The sequence below is a fragment of the Phalangium opilio genome, unplaced genomic scaffold, assembly GCF_054372755.1.
Source record: "Phalangium opilio isolate 3A_F unplaced genomic scaffold, DU_Popi_V2 ptg000344l_1, whole genome shotgun sequence".
Taxonomy (NCBI): domain Eukaryota; kingdom Metazoa; phylum Arthropoda; class Arachnida; order Opiliones; family Phalangiidae; genus Phalangium; species Phalangium opilio.
Window position 1 is genome coordinate 1823074 of NW_028324227.1, and position 19891 is coordinate 1842964.

At 39.1% G+C, this 19891-nt stretch overlaps 1 protein-coding gene across 6 annotated transcripts in view; it reads right to left on the reverse strand.

Annotated features, from left to right (window-relative positions):
- cpo (RNA-binding protein) overlaps nucleotides 1-19891 on the reverse strand; it is a 117924-nt gene that overhangs the window by 37749 nt on the left and 60284 nt on the right. For 4 of the 6 annotated variants that reach the window (XM_089859919.1, XM_089859917.1, XM_089859916.1 and 1 more), the window contains one exon: nucleotides 1205-1282. The exons of the other annotated variants lie outside the window; for them this stretch is intronic. In XM_089859919.1, the coding sequence (XP_089716045.1) occupies nucleotides 1205-1282 (78 nt within the window). The remainder of the gene's footprint in view (nucleotides 1-1204; nucleotides 1283-19891) is intronic. 6 annotated transcript variants of the gene reach the window in all.

Sequence of the window (19891 nt, forward strand, 5' to 3'; positions counted from 1 at the left end):
ACAGATAACAATACCTCACCGGCAATTTTCTTGAATTTCTAGTTTACACGAGTGTAAAATTTTGACCTAGTTGTCCAAAGTACATAATGAAAATGTTGATAAACTTAGAGGTAATTTATATCTCCTAATGCAGTAAGATACAATGCGACAATTGTTGCAAGTATATTTCGCAAAAGATACTATACTATCATTTTGAAGTGTCACAAAAGCGACGTTTTCACGGATTCGCGTCAAGTTTCCCCGTTTAATAATAAACCGAGAGACGACGCGACAAAGCCGACAAACGAGGCGAGACATATAGTGTATACAACACCAATTTCAATTAGTAATATTTGCACAATGAAGAGATATCTGAAGCACAACAGGTCGCGAGCGCCAAAAGCTAACGCGGTTCTGTTACGCTATACAGAAGATGAGTGAAATGTATACAAACGACGCAAAAGAGGGTAGATCTCGTTTCATCCAAAGGATAAGGATAAATGTAAAGGACATATGTACATGGAAGATCATCTTGACTCGTCCACGCTACAAGAACTGACAGTATAGCGGTAAAAGCATTGTAATAATATTACTAAAAGACATTTGATGCTCATCACGTTAAATAGTTATCTGTTATGTATTTTAAAGGAACCCGTGCACGCTTCAATTTAAAAAAAATTATACTATATAGGCCTATAAACGAAAAGGCATGTTGAATATTTCAAACTGGAAATAATTATATTTGTCTATCTACTATATTAAACAATATACTAATGAATCCAAGATGTTAGGCCTTATTGTAAAGCAGAAATTGGAAAATAGGTCAGGTGGTACAAGTAGTCCAATAGTATTTTATACCCTATCGTTATCCCCTTAAAATTGAGGCTTATATGCTCTAGTAAGTTAGTATAATCGCTCATATCTTCTTTAATATTGTAGATAGACGGAGCTCTTAATTAAAACAATCGAATAACAAAATCTAGCGTATGTCTTTCATTTAATTAAATAATTTCTAATCTTGACCAGGCCTATTACGGCTTAATTACAGGCACCATCATCTCCTTTTCAACAATGGAATAATGTTAATAATAAAATGAAAAAGACCCGCGTAAAAAGTTTTAAATTAACAAAGCATAAGGGTATATATACTAGACTGAATATCATTATTAAAAAGGTATGGGTTAAAATATATATATAATGTAGAAAAAAAAAAAAGAAAACTAACTTGGGTGACGCAGTGAAGCCGAACTCCCTCTTTTTCCGCCATAATGATTGGGGGATCCTCTAGCGACAGAAACATCCGCTATAGAGTTAAATATGAGTAGGAAAGAGGTCAATTCGACTGTCTTAAATTACCTTCATATTACACTTGTAAAATTTAATTCAAAACCATTTCCCCCCCCCCCTCGCATATGGTTATAACTATATTTCTGCCTTTAAATCTAGCTGACGTGTTTCCATATAGGATAGACCGGAGAAGAGAAAGGGGTAAAGTGGACGTCTCTCGCGGACACAACGCGTTTTCGATTGAGTTGGCAAATTCTCTCTCGCACTGTGTGCCGCTACCCGAGTCTCTCGTCTACAATTTCAAACCAATTCTACGCCCTAGGGACCCGCTATTCATTTCCCCCTTTCTCGTCTTTGCCAGTCTTACAATTGTTTGAACAATTAATTAGAAGAGCCGATGGTTTCAACTATGACCCCCTTACCTTCTCTCATAGATATAAGAAATATATAGTGTCAAAGTACAAAAAATAAATTGTCTAGGCCTATATCTCGTTCATCTTATTCTTATCGGTCGTAAGTCTAATTTCAATTTGACAGTACCAAACACTTGTAATTGCAGCATTATAAAAAATATCCAATGATATTTGTAAAATATATCTCAAAAATACCAAAAGCTTAACTCAGAACGTACAAACTTGATTTGATAATCTCGTTTATTTGTGTACAGAAATTACCTCACCAATGGACTTATTGTTCAGTATGAAGTAACAATATATATTTCAAATATCCATCGGATAATCCCAAACTTCTCATCCCTCCCAGCGTATTATACACCATAATTCGCCTCGTTAAAATTAGGTTGCTTATTTCAAAATCTATTAAATTTTGGTTAATTTCGCGAGAATTTAATAAGAGCTATACTTGAGGTTGTTTATAATCCGCCGCAAAATTCGGCCGATGAGTTTCGAGTCGCCGTTAATAAATTTAGGGGGCGTGATGACGTCGAAATCAATCGGCCATATTAGAAGGACATACCACCCGGTCCCTACTACACCCTCTCTAAAGAGCTTGAAGATCTAAGGGACCTGGGATTCCAACTTCGCGCGCCAGTGTTGAGCCTACAGTCTCCAAAGGAAGGATTTAGGCCAAAATAAACTTGACACCTTAATCTCGTTTCGGACTTGATTAAAGTTTAGAGAGACGGAACGAGTTATGATGATGAATTGTACGCTTCGTTTCTCGCTAAGCCGCTTTCGGTTTAAATTTCCAAAAGATATACTAAGACTGCCTGCTCGTGAGAGATCATTCTAGCACGAATATGATTAGGTTACTGTATTATATTTATTGCTTGTGTTTTCCAAATTAGAGTTTCTTCGAAGCCCAAATCACCGTGTTATGGGATTTCAATAAATTTCACGATTTAATAAATGTAATTATAAATGAGTGAAAGAGTTTTCACATCACCAATCTCAGTATTACATCAATAGATCGTGAAAATTATGGGGGGTTTTAAATTAGGTATTGTAACATAAAGATATCAATTCATACAGGGTGTTTCTGATAAGTCTGACATAAATTAAAGGCAGTGTTGTCCTGCATACATTCCCACCCAGATAAGTCAGTTAAAAACAACCGGCGCAGCATATACACAATTTTCTTTGATTACCGCAGCCCAATCTGATACAATGTACATCGTTAAAAGTATACGTTATTTTATCCGCAGTAAAATGTATAAAAACAAAGAGCTTGCCGGTGGCCTCCATGCAACAACCCTTTGACGACAACCCAGCTGAATACGGTACAAAGGAGAAAATAGGGGCGGGAGACTATCGCTTTGAAATCAGCGGGAGTACGATGTTTACGAATCGGAATAGCTTGCCGATAAGCCGAGTTTCATTTTCCACAATCACTATACAAACAAGGACATGAAAGATAAAAGTAAGAACGTTACAGCAACGGATAACGAGTTAGCGCGCCTGGCCAGCAAAGAAAGAAAGAGGAAGAAGTTATTACCCGGATTACATTCCCGCGCGGTAGTGAATAAGAAAACAATAAAAGAAACTGTTTCCCCCCAATACTATAGCCGCCGCACCATACCGCGTGCACGCATCTATGTGTGGTTCTATATTGGAGGAAAAATCTTTCTTCTCTTTCTTTGATCGGAACCGGGAACTGCATCAATACCGCGCCAGTCCCTCCCGCTTATGTTGCAGGCAAAGATAGCAGAAGCAAAAGTAAATGTACTTAGTTATTCTCTCGAACCAGCATCCCTAACAGTATCTACAATTTTCCTATTGAGGAAAGAGAAAAACTGCTTAAATTATTTCGGAAAGATAGATAGGGAAATCGGAATATACGTATCTCAACCTAGATTATCTCACATTGGTAGGCTACGTTTACTAGTCAAGATGGTATAGTATCTAAATACAGCAATACCTTATGCGTAACTTCTAGTTAATTTACTTTTAGAACTTAAAAAGTTTAATCAGTCTCGTTATCTAGACGATAATATATATATTAACATTTTCCAAAATCAACCAAAACTGATTAGGCCTAGAAAGAAACAAGTTGGGAAAACCAAAATATTACCTCTCCGTGTCGAGAAGATTATATAAACAAAATTATCCAATGAAAACACTTTTGCCCTCATCCTTTATATATATAGGAGGCAATGAATGAAATATATCACAATGCACGGGCCTTGATAGATACAGGAGGCAATGAAGGAAATATATCGCATGCACGGGCCTTGGTAGATATAGGAGGCAATGAAGGAAATATATCGCATGCACGGGCCTTGGTTGATACAGGAGGCAGTGATAATCTCTCTTTGTACGAGAGGTTTATCTTTAATATTTAAATAAATATAATTATTTTTAATTATTTTAATCTTCAATAATTAACATTAATAATAGTTAAATCGTTTAAAATAAAGTTATACCTATTATCTTCTCAAACTTTGCTAATATTGACGTTTAAAGTGAAGGGTACCCCTCTTCCCGCTTTCTTCAAATTTTGGGGTATATATACGATTCGATTCCATTATAATAGTAAGGAAAAAGCGCAATTGCGAAAACCTTTGGTGGCCGATCCCACCTTAGGGAGGCTAGACGTTTCTCGTAACCCTAGCTGATCGCCGCGTATATCCTAAAACCAATCGATGATAATGGAGTAGAAGCCAATGATACAGATTGGTGTCTATGTGGAATAGACGGAAGACCAGTAGATGGTGGTGATTAGAAGCCAGTGTAAGTGCAGACTGGTGTCAATGTGGGATTGACAAAGAACAGAAGATGATGGTGTTGGAAGCCAGATAAGTACCAGGCTGGTGTTCATGTGGGATGGACAAAGATCAGAAGATGGTGGTGTGAGAACTCAAGTAGAGGAGCCATTTCCGTGACTGTGAAAGCAGTTCGGAAATGGCGAACACGTTTGCTCCGATACGCAAACTGCGAACGCGGTCACGTGGGTGTAACAACGGACAGACAGACAGACACACACACAGACAGACAGACAGACAGACAGACAGACAGACACGGCCGTTACAGAACCTCTCCTGGACTACGTCACACGGAGAGGTAAAAACATAATCCTGAAAACGAAACCAATTCTTCCATAAACTAAAAAAATATATATTATACCAGCAGCTTTCAATTTCGATTCCTATCCTATAACCGTCTTTTTTCCAGCGCTTTTAAAAATAAATATATATGTATAGAAAAAACTCAAAACAAATCTAGGATGGTGTATTTCTCCTATACCTTTAAAGGTAGCTTTTCTCCTCCCTTCACCGTATAGTCACTTGGATAAAGAAGGTTCAAAGCTACAATATATATCTATATATATAGTAGTTGGTAATGCATTTCCCGTCAAGTCCATAAACTCGCAATTGCAGCTAGAGAAATCCAAAAGGCGGCAAATCGCCACTTTCCAAAGCTCGCCTTACAATCGTAGGTAGGTAAAAAAAAGTGAAGGGAAATAAGTGGAGTTACTTCACAGACCCCAATATTTTTGTAGGATCGTTAGGAGGTGCAATCAGGCTTTGGGCGCCAAAACCCAACGACAATTTCCTATATACGATACGCTTTGTCGAAAGAGGAAAAGGAAAGTTTTGTCATGATCCTCGCGTCAACTTCCCATCCGCGGATAGCTAGAGCGGACCTGTTTTTTTTATTTCCCCACATATACTGTCGCTATTTGGGAGAAATGGGGTGCTGCGAGGACTCTATGGACTGCACTGGGTGTTCTCTCCCCTTTCCCCCCTTCTTTTCCATCGTAGATTTCTTTCCTCTCTCTATATATATATACCTGCAGGAACTCCCGTCGTCTTAATCTCAGGGGTACTCGAGTCCGTACTATAAACGTCACGTGGAAAAAAAATAATAATAATAAGAGAGAGCCCGAACTTCTTCTTCTTTATTAGATTTACCATTTCAAGAGAGACAATACCCAAAGGTGGTGGCCTGGTGACCAATGAGGATGGGTGTTTATGATCCTATATTGAGGACTTTTGATCGGTTTGGGGGTTTTTTAATTACTGGTTTATGATTATTGCTATAATTTATGCTTTTATTGTGTTTAAAAAAATTGGATTTAATATGCTGAAGTTTGCAAGAACTATAGTTATGTATAGTTCCATATAAGGAGAGGGCCAATTCACCGCAGTGAAAATACTTTCTGCACATTATTATTTGCTGCTTTCATTGGCCTATTTAAGTCCATACGATCTGACAAGTGATCTACCAAACACTATTGCTTTCTAAGTTGTAATACTTTCTCTCGCCCCTAAATGGTAGCTTCTCCCTGCACGTTGGTGTGCGGCGGGTGAAACATTTCTACAGGGGCTAGGAGAAAATACATACATTTCTGTGCCCCTGTAAGCGAGCTTCCCTAGCATCCACCAAAAATTTAAAGAAACTCACTAAAACGTACGCGTGGAATCCTAATGCAAAAAACTGATCAATTCTTATACAACAAATTATCTCTTTTATGGAATATCCCCGCATGATTTTCCTGAAACATTTAGACTTCTCTAGAATCTCTAGCTCGTGCGGCTCTCTCTATCTCTCTCTCTCTCCGAACCGATAGACGAGGGTATCGACCCGTCGGTCAGGTAAGACCTGGGCAAAACAGAATGACGTCAGGACGTACGCCAGTTTGACGCCACACCAAAAAAAAAAGCGGGATGGAGGGGAGAAAAATCAAGGTTAATAGCGTAAGATAGGAAAAGAGTCGGGTATCGTTAGCTATCGGAGAACCCAAAAATCCAAGCCACGCGCGCACGAGCTTGTTCCATCCATGATTCCCATCATTCTTCCCCTGGCAAACATAAAACCATCAACGAGGTGAAGTGTGGAAAGGCAATAGATGAGATGGGAGGGAATGGGTTAGGGGTAACTGATTCCCGCGCGCATCTACCCACCTACCAACCCACACTTTGAACGTACCATTCCCGCTTCCAGCATATCGCCACTAAAGGCCTTGATTGGGCTAATTTTTATAAGAAAGGAAGCCTTCCAGGCGATTTATCCGGCGCTCTCTTCCATTAAATAGCAAACTACAGACTCTACGGCGGCGGCTATCCTCCTAGTAAGCTTGACGCCCCAGTTTTAAGGGTAACTTTCTCTCTATTTAGTGGTCTTTGTTGTTGCCATAAAGCGTCATTTACGGTACGGTTTTATAGGCATAACACGTGCCAAAGTAATGAATTCGATTGAATGGGGTGTTTCAAACAATGAAATAAAAAACCGTTTCAGTTTTTTTTTGTTATATGATTGAATCTTTTGGTAACTCTAATTAAAAATGGGGAAGGAAAAGTGAGCTCCGTTATCTACACTACTTATTAAAATAAAGTGGAACAGTTTCGGCATAAGTATGATGCATTTAAGTTGAGGTGAAGTCACGAAATCATAGCTTACTAAATTTATTTCAATATAGAACGTTAGGGAAACGAAATATGTTCTTAAGTAAAATGACTTGCCTCAGTTACGGGGATAATTTTCACTTTTAATTATAGCATTGACGGGTAAATATAGTTAATTTCCTTTATGAACTCCGAACAAAATCCTAAAAGAAAACTTTAAAACGCAATTTCTATAAAGTTATAGCGGTTGAAAATTGCTCTTTAGAAAGGATGTTCGGACAGACCGGATGGTGCGGAAACGATTATATATATATATATATAGTTGTCTCTCTGGTTTAAGAACATACTATATCAGGCGAGGACAAATTTTAAGCTCGGGTCTCCTGGTCTTATATTGCCATTCTAGTCTTAGATAAGACTGTTAGAAAGCGAGACTTCATAGTACGAGACTAAAATCTTTAAGCGTTTCCGTTCAGAACAACCCTACTCCTCAAAATACGTCAAAATGGCAGTATCTCTCGTCGATATCCTGGGATCGGATGAAGTTTCAGAGTATAAATTTAACTCGATTTAGTACGTATATATATATAACGCGAATCTGAAGGCATCAGAGCTATAGGGTTAAGGCGGCAGGCGTCAACACGAGGACGCGGCTGACGTATAAACTCGGGCTGCTGCGGGAGTTGGGCAGCGTTCTACGCTTAATCGGCTCCGGGCTAGATAGCTAAGGCGATTTACCCCGTTTCCAAGGCAACCCCCTTTCCGATTTTAAGACGACTCTTAACGGAACACGGTGCAAATACGTTGTAATTGAAAATATACAAAATGTTAAAATAAAATCGAGCTTTCCAGACTTCTTATTTAAGCTTTAGGCCAGTTTTCGAATATTTTTTAATTTTGCTTCCAATTTTGAAGTCAGCGTGCCAATTTAGGGCCCTTGATAGTCTCAACTTTTCAAAAATCACCTGAGACTAATTTTGAATCTCGAGAGCTAGCTCCAAATTAACTCTAGTCCTATAGACCTAGCTGATGATCTCAAATTCCCTTCCCCGAGGCGAGCTCTCAATTTTCAACACCTGATAGCCAGTCTCATTTTCGAACAAAGTTTGCTCGGAATATATTTTAAAGATGTATACCTATATATTGTATCTCAATAATGAGGAAAAATTGAGTTGCTACATTCGAGTATCAGTTTTCAAAGTCTCCTCTCTCTCTCTCTTTCTCTCTCTCACGAGTCTAGTTCTAATCTTTGCTTTTAACGAAGGAGGACGGCTAATATAAATGACGTCACGTTTAGAGAAGCGCGGGGTTCCCGGGATTTTCCCTCCATTTTCAAACGGCCGACTCATAATTCCGCAATCCGAAAAGCGCGCCGTTTGAATGAGAAAGATTTAACATGCAAATTTATTATCCTTCCTTTCTGGGAGCGGAGTGGAGTGGCGAGAAGCGTCGGGGACACTGTAGGCTTTCCTCGAAAGCGCAAAGGGGGCTTTAGAGATGAGTTATTTCGGAGATCAAGGATCTTTACCCATTTACCTTCGAAAGATATAAACAAGCCTTCCAACCAAGTTCCGTCGTAATTCCGAGCTGAACTATAGTTTGCTTTGCTTAGGGAATAGCGTCAAATTGTTTTCAAACTGCCCAACTATATAAAGTAGCGCCGCTTGTCGGGTTTACTAAATTTCGCGTCTTCAAAAATATAATTAAAGCGCGGGATAATTTTCGCATTTCTCCAATAAGCTCGTTTCCCAAAATAGATAGATGCCTGCATGCGGGAGTTTCTCTCTCAAGCCGTTCGTTTCAAATTCAGCCAAATTCAAACGACCAAGGGGTTAAACTAAGCTGAATTTGAGGTTATGTCGTATAGCAGACGAGTATCAAAATTTAATCGCATCTTTAACTTTAAGAAGCGATTTAAGTATTAAGAATTTTAAAGTATATAACTTTAAAATAAACATGGGATTAATCATTCCTGATAAAGTTTGGCTCCGACTTAAAATTTCATTGGAATTCCAGTAATTTTATATAAAAAAAAAATAAAAATAAGTCATGAACTATATCCTGGTGGTTTCTAAGTTTTAAACTTTAAAATTCTGCAAAAATCCATTAATACCAGATACGGGGATGAATTCAGGGTATACTTGAATATATCTTCAAAACAAGAAATACCATTACATTATATTTTTGGCTCTTTGAAGTTAAAGAACTTAAAAGATCCAATTCCCATGCAGGATTCTAGAAATATAATGCAATTTGTACAAAAAATTGAAAACCGTTCTAAATGGGATAAACTACAAACCGATTCCGCGAGGGATCAATTTGCCCTCATCTTAAAGAAATCAAAGTTCGTACATAAATATATGTTCTTTCGTTCCTCTATAAGCTCGCTCGATTTCAGAGCGAGAGAAAATCGTTAGCAAGAAATAATAGGAATTCAGACTAGAAATCTTTCTCCTTTTTTATAGCCTTGGAATCCAAGAAATCCTCATCTCTTATATACTGGGTTTTCCCCCATTCCTTTTTACTCCTAAAACCCGGGAGATCTAGCAAACGTCTCTAGGCGAATGAACACCTGTTGAAATGACGTCATAGTGGAAGCTGAAGAGAAACGAGAGAAGGATGAGAAGAAGAAAAAAGGAGAAAGCCCAAGCGCGCATTCAAAAACTCCAAAATCTCTCTCTTTTTTCGCTACGACGTTCTCCTTATCCGACACAATGAAGCCGTGTTAAGGAAAGGAGACAAAATGTGAAACACCAAGCTTTGTAAACGAACCCTCGATACCTTCGTACGCGTTACCTTTACAAAGGTGAATAAAGTATATATGGAAAAGAAGCGAATTTCATTTCTTTGGATACAGAGTGAGTGAAGAGAGTTCAATTTTTGCTAGTAAAGCTTGAGGAAAAATAGGGAAGCTGAACTTGGCGGCTTCAATACATAAAAAGGATCTAAGAAAGACACGTGTAGCAGAGTCATCGTTCCCAGAATTGAGGGAACCACTAGGGTTAAAGAAAAGAAAAAAACCTTCCGCGCTATAACTATACTCTGGCATCAACAAATCCTCCGTAGGCGCCGTATATATATTTATTTTTCTTTCTTTCTTTCTTTAGCCAAGCTTCTCGGACTCGCGGTGTCTTCAGACTGAGACTTTGCCATCGGCGACGGGGCTAGAGCAACAGCTAGGATTGTCAGTTGTCCCAGTGCACCCCGAGACACACTACCATCCAACCTTTTTTTTTTGCGTGAGAGTGAAAGTCGGATTACATCGCGCGTTTTTCTTGTAGGAGAAAACACCTTCCGGTTCTATTTGGACACGACGAAAGGAAAGGAAAATGTCTTCGGGAAAAAAGAAATGAGAGGATTATAAGAACACCTTGAGAAGAAGAGAAATTGGAGGGCTAACAATTATTAAATCTCAGCCAAGCTTTATGTTCGTGTCGGGTTAAAATGATTTCGTTGGAAAAATATCGATGTAAATTGTGGTCAAGTTTAATTAATGAGAAATTTTGTCTTCTTATTACGAAATATTACTGAAGCTAATCAACCACTGAATAACAGACATACGAAGGTATATAATACATAAAATCTAGATTGTTAACGTCAACCTAAGAATTGATTTGTCACCTTCCGAAAAAAATCCCTATTACAATGCGGTTTGGCCCATTTTGGGCTCATTATATTACTGATGCCACTAACGCACCTTTGCATTGACAGGGAATCTTATCTTACTCTCCCTTCAAACATCATTACAAAAGTATCCCAAATTCATAACCGAACAAAAATAAATCTTAATCAAGCGTTTCACCCAGATTTCGCGAGATAACCTTTCGACGACAGAAATAGAAACACTTTAGAATCCAACAAACAAATTTTACCTTTCATTTCGCGTTTAATCTTGAGGCTACTCTTTTCGATAATGGATAAAGCCAGGTCAAGATGAAAGAAAAAAAAAGAAAGTGAAGATAGAAGAAACACGCGGCAGTAAAAGAAGCGGGAGATGAAGGGAAAGGAAGGGGGACAAACCGATCAAACAGTTCCGTCAAAGTTTATTTAGCTAAATGGTACTCTAGCGTGAAGGGACACCAAAACAAGAACGTTTTTCTCCTCTCTCTATCTACTCTCCTCTATCCAACCAAGCTTTTTTTACTTAGCTCCACGATAAAAACGCGAACTTTTCAACAGCGAGCTTTGTCGTTATGGCAACGGCTTGTAGGGGGCCTGTCGAATTGCGCTGGGAGGGGTCCAGTATAAAAACACAAGTCTTTCTGAGGGGTCAGACATTCCAACAAAATAAAGTAAGATTCTTATGAATCTACAAAACATCGACAAGAAAAATCAAATCTTTTTAGAAAATAAACGAAAATACTCCAAAACAGGATCTCAAAGAATCATAATCATGGCAAAAACATCAAAAGATTTAAAAATTTGGCAGAGATGCCAATTTCCGTAACTCTTTCTTAGAGTATGTCCAACTCCACGGTCTTTTCCATTACATTACGCGGACAGTTTTTAGACAGACCCCAAGGAAATCCTCTTTACAAAGGGATGAAGACACGCGAATATGAACACGATAGATAAATTTTGAATCGATTCGTTAACCCGCTCTAAATATTATACGGAGTCATTACAGGTCAACCGGGGTCATCCAGGTAGAGTTTCTCAAAATCATCAGAAACCAAAATATAACAGAGATGACAAAAATAAACCTGCACTTCTGATTCTATATCATCAAATTTCACTGCATAAAAGCTTATCCTAGCGTATGGCACTCGAGTTGAGATACGGTCTCTCGGTCTAGAAACAATAGTTTCTCATTCCCTTTGAAAGTTCAGTATACATCCACGCCCGTTCTCTAAGCATGCACTCGAATCTCGAGATGACAAAATTTTGTCGATAAACACGGACGGACGGTCCTTTGCCTTCCTCGCAGCTTATATCAAACAGATTCATTCATTCAATACCCGTTAAAAGTACTAACCAAGCTAAAAGGTTTTGCCAACATCATCTTCAGATATTGCGCATTAATCAGAAAACATTTTCTTATCAGATATTCGTGGATGGAATGGGCAACCGGGGAAAAAATTAATCTGAAAATCAAATTGGAATAAATAACGCCTAGCTAAGTGAGTTTTTCCCGCCTTCTCTCTCTCACTCACTTCAATCTTACCATTGGTGAAAACTACCATGGAGATTGAGAATCACGAGTCCATTTCAAAAAGGGGTGAGGGGGTCGGAAGGGAAATGATCCGGTATGTGTGTGTTTAACGCGTCGAGGGTCTCAGGGAGCGACAGTTCTGTGGACGTCTCTTTTCAAAACGCAAAAGCGCGCGAGGATGAAAAGAGGATGATGCTCTCTATATATGGAGGTCTATAGGCGAAAAGACCCCGGAAAGCGCGACAAAGCGTTTTCTGCTGTTTAATAGGGAAAGACGAAAGCTGACTAGCTGGATACTAACGGGCGACGAAACGGAAACCTTTGCGCGATTGAATTCAAAGAGAAAATAGGGGCTAGTTCCCATTCGATCCTCTTGAGGTTAAGAATTTGACTGAATTGATGGTATACGCGCGTCAAGCTTCTTGTTCTGACTTGAAATTCAAAGTGGGTTTCCTTCATAACAAACTCTAGGTTCCAAGTTTTTCTCAAAACACAAGATTACAGATAAAGTTGCCTATATACTGATCTCCAAAACGTTTTCCCTCCAAAGTATCAAATCATTCCCTAACTTGTACCAATATTTAAGTTACGCGACTTTCACCAGCTGACCTCTAACGATTTCTTTCGACCTATATTAGAAAATTCATGACTTTCCAGACCTTCCCTCGAGTCCAGAGGAGTTCCAATAAAGTCGTGAACCTGCTTGAACTCAGATAGAGAGTCGATTTACATAAACACCAAAGTTAATGAGAATATTTAAAATTCAAGCTCCAAGAGTATTGCCACGCAGTATACATAAAATGCACAAATTTGGAACTGCGTTTGTTGGTCGTCGTGGATGGTGCGAATTCAACCTCGAAGTATAGGGGAAGATCGGAAAGCAAGTATACTCATGCATCTCTCTTTCTCCATGGCGTATAAGGCGGGGGGGGGGACAGCCCCTGGAGGTTTTCTCAATCCGAAGTAGTTTTATAACTCTGGCGTCATCGGCACGTGGAATAAGAGAACCATACCGGCCGCCGTGTAAAAGGGAGAAGGGTAAATAGGTGTATAGAAAGAGTAAAGGATTTCCAAAGACCCGATATAATACCAGCACGGACTCTTCCAAGGGGGGGGGGGCAAGAGGATGACCTATACGAAATTTTCGTAAAGGGCCTGACGGAGAAAGAGACTACGATGACGACGACTCTAAGGCCAGGCCACTCTACCTTAAAACTATAGACAGAAATTCTCCAGAGTTTTCGGTTAGCCCCGAAGGTTTGATAAGAGCGAGTAGTCAGGAAGAGGATGGGGATAGGACGCTGCGAGGGAAAGGACTCCGGTCGCCACTTAGGCACGCCTCGTGGTTGGAAAACGTGGTTTCCGTGACTTCCAAACTATAGCCTCTCATTCTCTCTCGCTCCGTTTCGCCCCATCTCTCTTCATCGCGATAGAAGACGTCTTTTAAAGACAAAAAGAAAAAGAGTAAAATTTTGGCCCCGGTTTAAAAAAAGGGGCTTCGTATTAACTAAAGTTCCTTAATCGAAGTATAACAGATGCCAGAACACGTGATTTATATTCTTCCAGTCAAGCCTTCCCATATATATAGATAAAAATAAAAAACTGGTTTCTTCTCATGCAAGACCATAACTGACTAAAGAAAAAGAAATATTTTCTTTTCATGAAAGCTAGCCTTCAGGAGGAAGAAGAACGGGCTTAGAGAATGACGACATACGGTGGAGAGCAAAAACTGCCCCATAGGAAGATGGGAGCGGTTTTACTTCAACAATTGGTCTTTCGTTACACGAGGCACGAGCGCTTGGTTTGAAAAAAAAAGGAGATTGTTTCGTAACCAAAAATGGGTGAACAAAAGATACGGAGAATAGCATCAGGATGGATTGAAGAATGGGGACGGATCATATTGGGGCTCCGAAGGGGAATAGGGTTTAATCTTTCTGACCGCCACTCTCTCTGTTCTTTCTCAAAGGAATCTTCAATTTAGGAAGATTCGGAAGTCCGCATTAGTATATAGGTGGCGTATGATGGGATAGAGGTATATGTTCGCCTTGGGTATTCTTTTTATCTGATAAGAGGATTGGATCTGCATTTTTCCCCACTGTGTTCTATCTACTACGCATGCCGTAGGGTAGAAAAGATGAGGAAAGAATTTTATAAGTGAATTTCTTTTTTAAAATTAGGCATGGTAAATCGAGGTTTTGTGAGGAAATTTATGTTCGCAATAAGAACATTTCGAAAAAGTACTAGTTAAGGGTATTTCAAACCAGCCAATTTTCACCCCCAAACTAGTACTTGAATGATTACCTCTTATCATTCTGTATGAAATATATAGGCCTATAGAAAACTAACTAAATTTTACATCCACAAATTTAACCTTTAACCTATACCCACAATAATACTTTTTTGTTTTAAATAATATTCCTTACTGGAAGCTTAGACTAAAACCTGGGTCGTACGCTCGTATCTTATGTTTTATGACGGTAAAACGCCCAAAGATTTTCTATTCTCGTTCGTCCCTAATATATAAAAATCGGAAGGGAAGTTTTAAAAAATCATCCTCGGGACTCTATTGATCGTCAATACGGAGAAAAGGGACTAGAAGAAGGTGGAGGCGAAAAAAAAATGGTATTTTGGAAGCTTCGGTTTAGGTTGGGCAAACCTATTTTTACAGATCGTTCCGAGAGAGAAACTTTAAAAGAAAAAAAAACGAAGGGGATAAAAAAAATTGGGCAAGAGCATATGGGGGACCGCCGTGTCCTCTAAGATAGAGAGCCCCCGCTCTAAGAAAACGAATGGAAAAACGTTACGTGAGATACGCTCCGATGCAGGTAACCCGGGTTACTAATGGGATCCTGTTCGGACTGGTAATGTCATTGTAATCCTAACTAAACTTAAATACAATTAAATCAGAAATAATGTAAATAAGCGCGCAATCCCTAACCTATATTATGTTATTAAGTTCCCAAAACGCTTCTACACTTTGAAACTGTAAAATTAAGAAATTTAGAATTCATGAGGTGTTTCTAAATTGCGAGAGACCGGAAACACGTTTCGTAGAGCACGACATCTACTCTTTATGATACACTTAAACTTGCGCTTGTATTAAGAGCCTGTTATTTCGCGAACAGTGTTTAAGGAACCACGATATAGTTAACAGAACGTATCTAAAACTCAAGGCTGGACCATGCAGCTAGGCCTTACTCCCTATAACCTTTAGAAATTTCCATAACATATTTGAGCTTTCAGGTCATGGCTCACCTCAAGGTGCTAACGAACACTAAATATATTTTTGAAACAGTGCGAACGCGACTAAAATAAGGCAACTATCCATCTTCAGCTAGAGACGAAGGAAGAAGACGAGAAAGAAGAAGAAAAAAAAATGTTCAGAAAACACGTATGGGTCTTAAAGGTATCTTCAGCATCCACCCTGCACCAACCTACGGGGTTCCCCTTCTCCTAACTGTCCACCCCGTTCGGGATCGAGCCTATTTATAGTTTAGAGTCTGAAACAGCCGCGCGAGCGTCGAAAGGATAGCTAAAGCCCCCTACACACACCTTCCTTGGACGCGCAACCAAACAAAAAGCCATCATCAAAATATGGCTATAAATGATGATAAAAAGCTAGTCAACGAAGATGAGAAATATTACTTTTTCAGATCTTTCTCTTTGCTAGCCGACGCGCGAGCTTCCTTCGTTTTCTTTCTTTTTTTAGCGATGTAAGGCCCAGGGCCCCGGAACATTATAGGACGATGCTGGAGAGGGTAACGGGGGTAGATGCCCCTCTGGTGGACCTACGGGGCAGGGAAAGGGGGCCAACTAGTTATGATTGATGGAAACGAGGCTGACGTTCAACATATTGTCTCCTTTTTTTGCTTTTTCTCTTCTAGACTCCGTCCGTAGCCTAGTACTCGCCGTCATTTTTGGCGCTCCGGCACCCCCTATATGTAAAAACATTTTTACCCTATTGATTTTCACTTCATTTGACCGTGTAACGGCGCGATGTGTAGGCGAACAACCTTCCTCTATCTCTTTCGGAAGAGCCCTGGGCTAAGGCTACGCTATATTCAACCCTAGCTGCCTTCTGACATCATCTCTGTTTGTTTGCTCTTGTATATACGGAGGAGAGTTTGTTGTATTTGCTTATCTAGTCTCGAAGATACGCAAAGACTCTCCGCGTCTTGGAGAAGTTAACAAGAAGGCCCCGACCAGATCAAAGCCCCATAAGGCTGAGCTATCCAGACCATTTTACTTGTTAATATGATTACCCGTAACCCCTAATCTCCATCCCTTTTAGAATCAGCAGTAAAAATCACCAATGAGCGAAAAATATCACCTTAACACAGCCTTTACCTTTAAACAGACGAACCAAATAATGTTACTACTACATCTTCTTCAGCCCAAGTCAAACTAATAACTTCACTGTTACATGTACATCAAACGATGTGGCTAAAAAGGAAGATAGAACCGGGAAACGAGTCTTGAAGGAGTGTGAGTTGCAGTATGATAATCGATAGGGGGATATGGGTTGTAGAGGGAGCTTTATCAATAAACAACTTTCATTTGTTTAACATTTCATTAACCAATGTTTTGAAAAATATTAAATTATAATTTGAGAAAAATATTATGATATAGCACACTTATTACCAAAGCTAACGTCTTTTGTCAAAACAAGGAGACTATGTTACGGTGCCATCACCTGGTAGACCAATTTATAAGTATTTTTTGTAACAAATCTAATTTACTCGTTTTAATTTTCGCACTTTCTGGTATTTTAAGCCACCAAAACCTTATAGCAAGTACTAGCCCTTCAAATAAAAGTCTCGTATAGAAGACAACATGGAGGAGAAAAACACAGTAATTTCGGAAAACTATATCAATAACAATTCAAAGTTTGTAATTAAGCATTCGTTATACCTCGTCACCATGCCAACTAGAACTCCATTCACGAAAAAATAACACCCAACTACCTTTATCCCAGCAATTAAAAATCGTTAAAATTTCCTTCCAAGCGCTTTCACCCCAAATTAGGCACGTTAATGGTGGTAGAAAGATGTGTATACGGAACTTATATCCATTCAATTAATAGCCAAACTCTCGAATCATTTCTTAAAACGGAATAAGGCGGTGCAATTAAACGCGTATAACGGCAAATAGGGTATATACGAAACGGGTCCCTTTCGAGGGGAAGCTCACAACAAGTTTGAAGGCGCGGATTAAAACTGGTTTCTAATAACAACTGTCAAGTATTTTTAATCGGTTAATAAATGCGTAGATTTAAACAAGGAATAAGAAATGAAGTAAAATCAATAACGATTTTATATTTTAATCGATTTAATTGTAATCTCATTAACCTATAAAAATCGTCATTTAATCATTTTAATTGTGACTTGATCGACTGACAGTATAAATGCGCATTAGGATTGACTCGCCCCTCGACAGTCCCATCGACAGTTCTCCGTTAATAAGCCAATAAGCAAAGACCTCGGTCTTGGAACAATTAGTAGAAGGCCGAATGTGTGAGAGACTCATAGCTGCCTTCTAACCAAACTAGAAGTGAATTAACCCGCGATTATGCGTAAAAGTGGTTCTTAACTGCCAATGAAGAAAACTAAACGCGTGTCTAAACCTTTTCACATGAGGGAAGGTGGTAAATAAACATATTCCTAACCTAACGTATCCCTATAGTGTTGATTTTTCGAAGGAATTGCGGTACACGTTGATATAAACTATATTCAGTTTTGGTCAAGTAGCCAGATAATTTTTAATAACGTCGAGTTAAGGTACACGTAACCGAACATATTTCCAAAGCAGCTCTCCTCTCTCTCCCGCCTTTAATGCTATGTTCGGTATGCGGCGCGTTTATGCAAATAGAGCTCGTTCAATTCGGCGTTAATGAGGAGAAGCCGTCATGGAAATTGGAGTAAGAGAGGGAGAAAAGGTTAGAATGGAGCGCGAGGAGAGAGAACTGAAGGATTAAAACAAGAAGCGAGCAGGGGGTTCAAAGGTCATTTTAGCTGCCGAGTCGAAAAGCCTTTTACTAATTGCCAGAAAAGGTAGCCCACCTCCCTCTGTTGCGGTAAAATATTCCTAGGCGGGAAACGAGGGTATTACATCTACTCGCCATGCGATTCTTTTGATTAAAAAGGTAAGAAGGATAAATTATACAATGGGCGTGGTCGTACCAACGACGTTCGAATCGGCTTAGTAAATTTCATTGTTCTTTCCTTACATTTCATGTTATTACAGTATGTTCCGGGGCCTTATGAAACCAGAACCAGTTTTAAAAAATGCTTCAACGTCAAGAGTCGGCGTTATATTTTCTATGAACTGAAAATGTTGCTATTTAATTCGTCTCTAGAACTTAGGAGGTCCAAAAATTCCTCATTTTTGAACCACTGAAACATTCTAATTTTTTCCAGGATAACCTAACGGTGAACGGCAGGCCATGTCTCGGTTGTGGCGCATCGTTACTCCAGGGAGTGCATGGGTCACTGAGTGTATTTACGCTTATACTTCTTCAGATACACGAAATGAACTTGTACGGTTTAACTAAAACAGGCAACACCTTAGAACCTACTCCATCCATTACACTGAAACCAATACTGCCAAAGTCTGAGATGACCAATTAAAGTATCCAACTTTAGACCTTGATTAACTCAAGCGCGTGGAAAACAAACCACGCGCGATCTATATTCAATACAAAATTTATATATAACCCCATGGTTCATTGCGCCAACAAAATCAATAGCCAAGGCCTAGCGGGTACTGTACCTAAACCTGGGAAAAGAGATATATATCCTAGGAAAAAGAGCGCGGTTCGAGATAATCAATGTCCTTATTGTTCCTGACAGACAACCACCGGCCACCACGAGCGCCGCGCGCCAGTTTCGAATAAATAATTTATCGATTAATGGGGGACACACAGCACAAAGGAGGTGGAATAGGGGACAAGCAGGGAGGTTGGGAGGGAGGGAGGGAGTTAAATTAATGCTTTCTTTATGACCCGCTATCTAAAATGGCCACTTCAATAACCACCCGAGTCACGAACTAACTTCCTTCTCCAGGTAAAGTATAAGGTCCCTTATATATCGTTTTTCAGATTTTTGTCAAAAAAAATCTAAAGAAAAAAAAAGGGTCAAAAGGAAATCAATATCGTTTTGTCATCGTAATATAAAGAGATTTCCCCATTGCACTGCAGAACCTCAATAATATATTTCGTATTCGATTCACGTAAATGTTAAAAATATTATACTTAATGGGTCACTAATGGAAGGGGAAGAAGTTTAATCCGCGGACTATATTGATTACAGTTCCGTTTTGATATTAGAGTAATGATACTTTTTGACGGAAGGAAATCCATTAGGATTGATTGAATTTTAAATAGTTAATACGTTACTTATTCTTCAAGTTGAAGTATTTAATAGAGAACAGATGGGAAACGTCGCCAGAATATGCTAATTATATGGTCATTTATGCGTGTTGAACGTTTGCTGTTGAAATTTTCAATACGTTTAAAAAAATTTAAAGATAGCAAGTAGGCCTACACACTCCGTTTATCCAAATGTTGCAGTTTCCTTTGAGGTATAACCGTGTTCCATTACCTTCAGGGATTTAATTAAAAACTAGGTATTTAAATTTCGGGGTGACGGAAATAATTACTTTCGCTAACATTT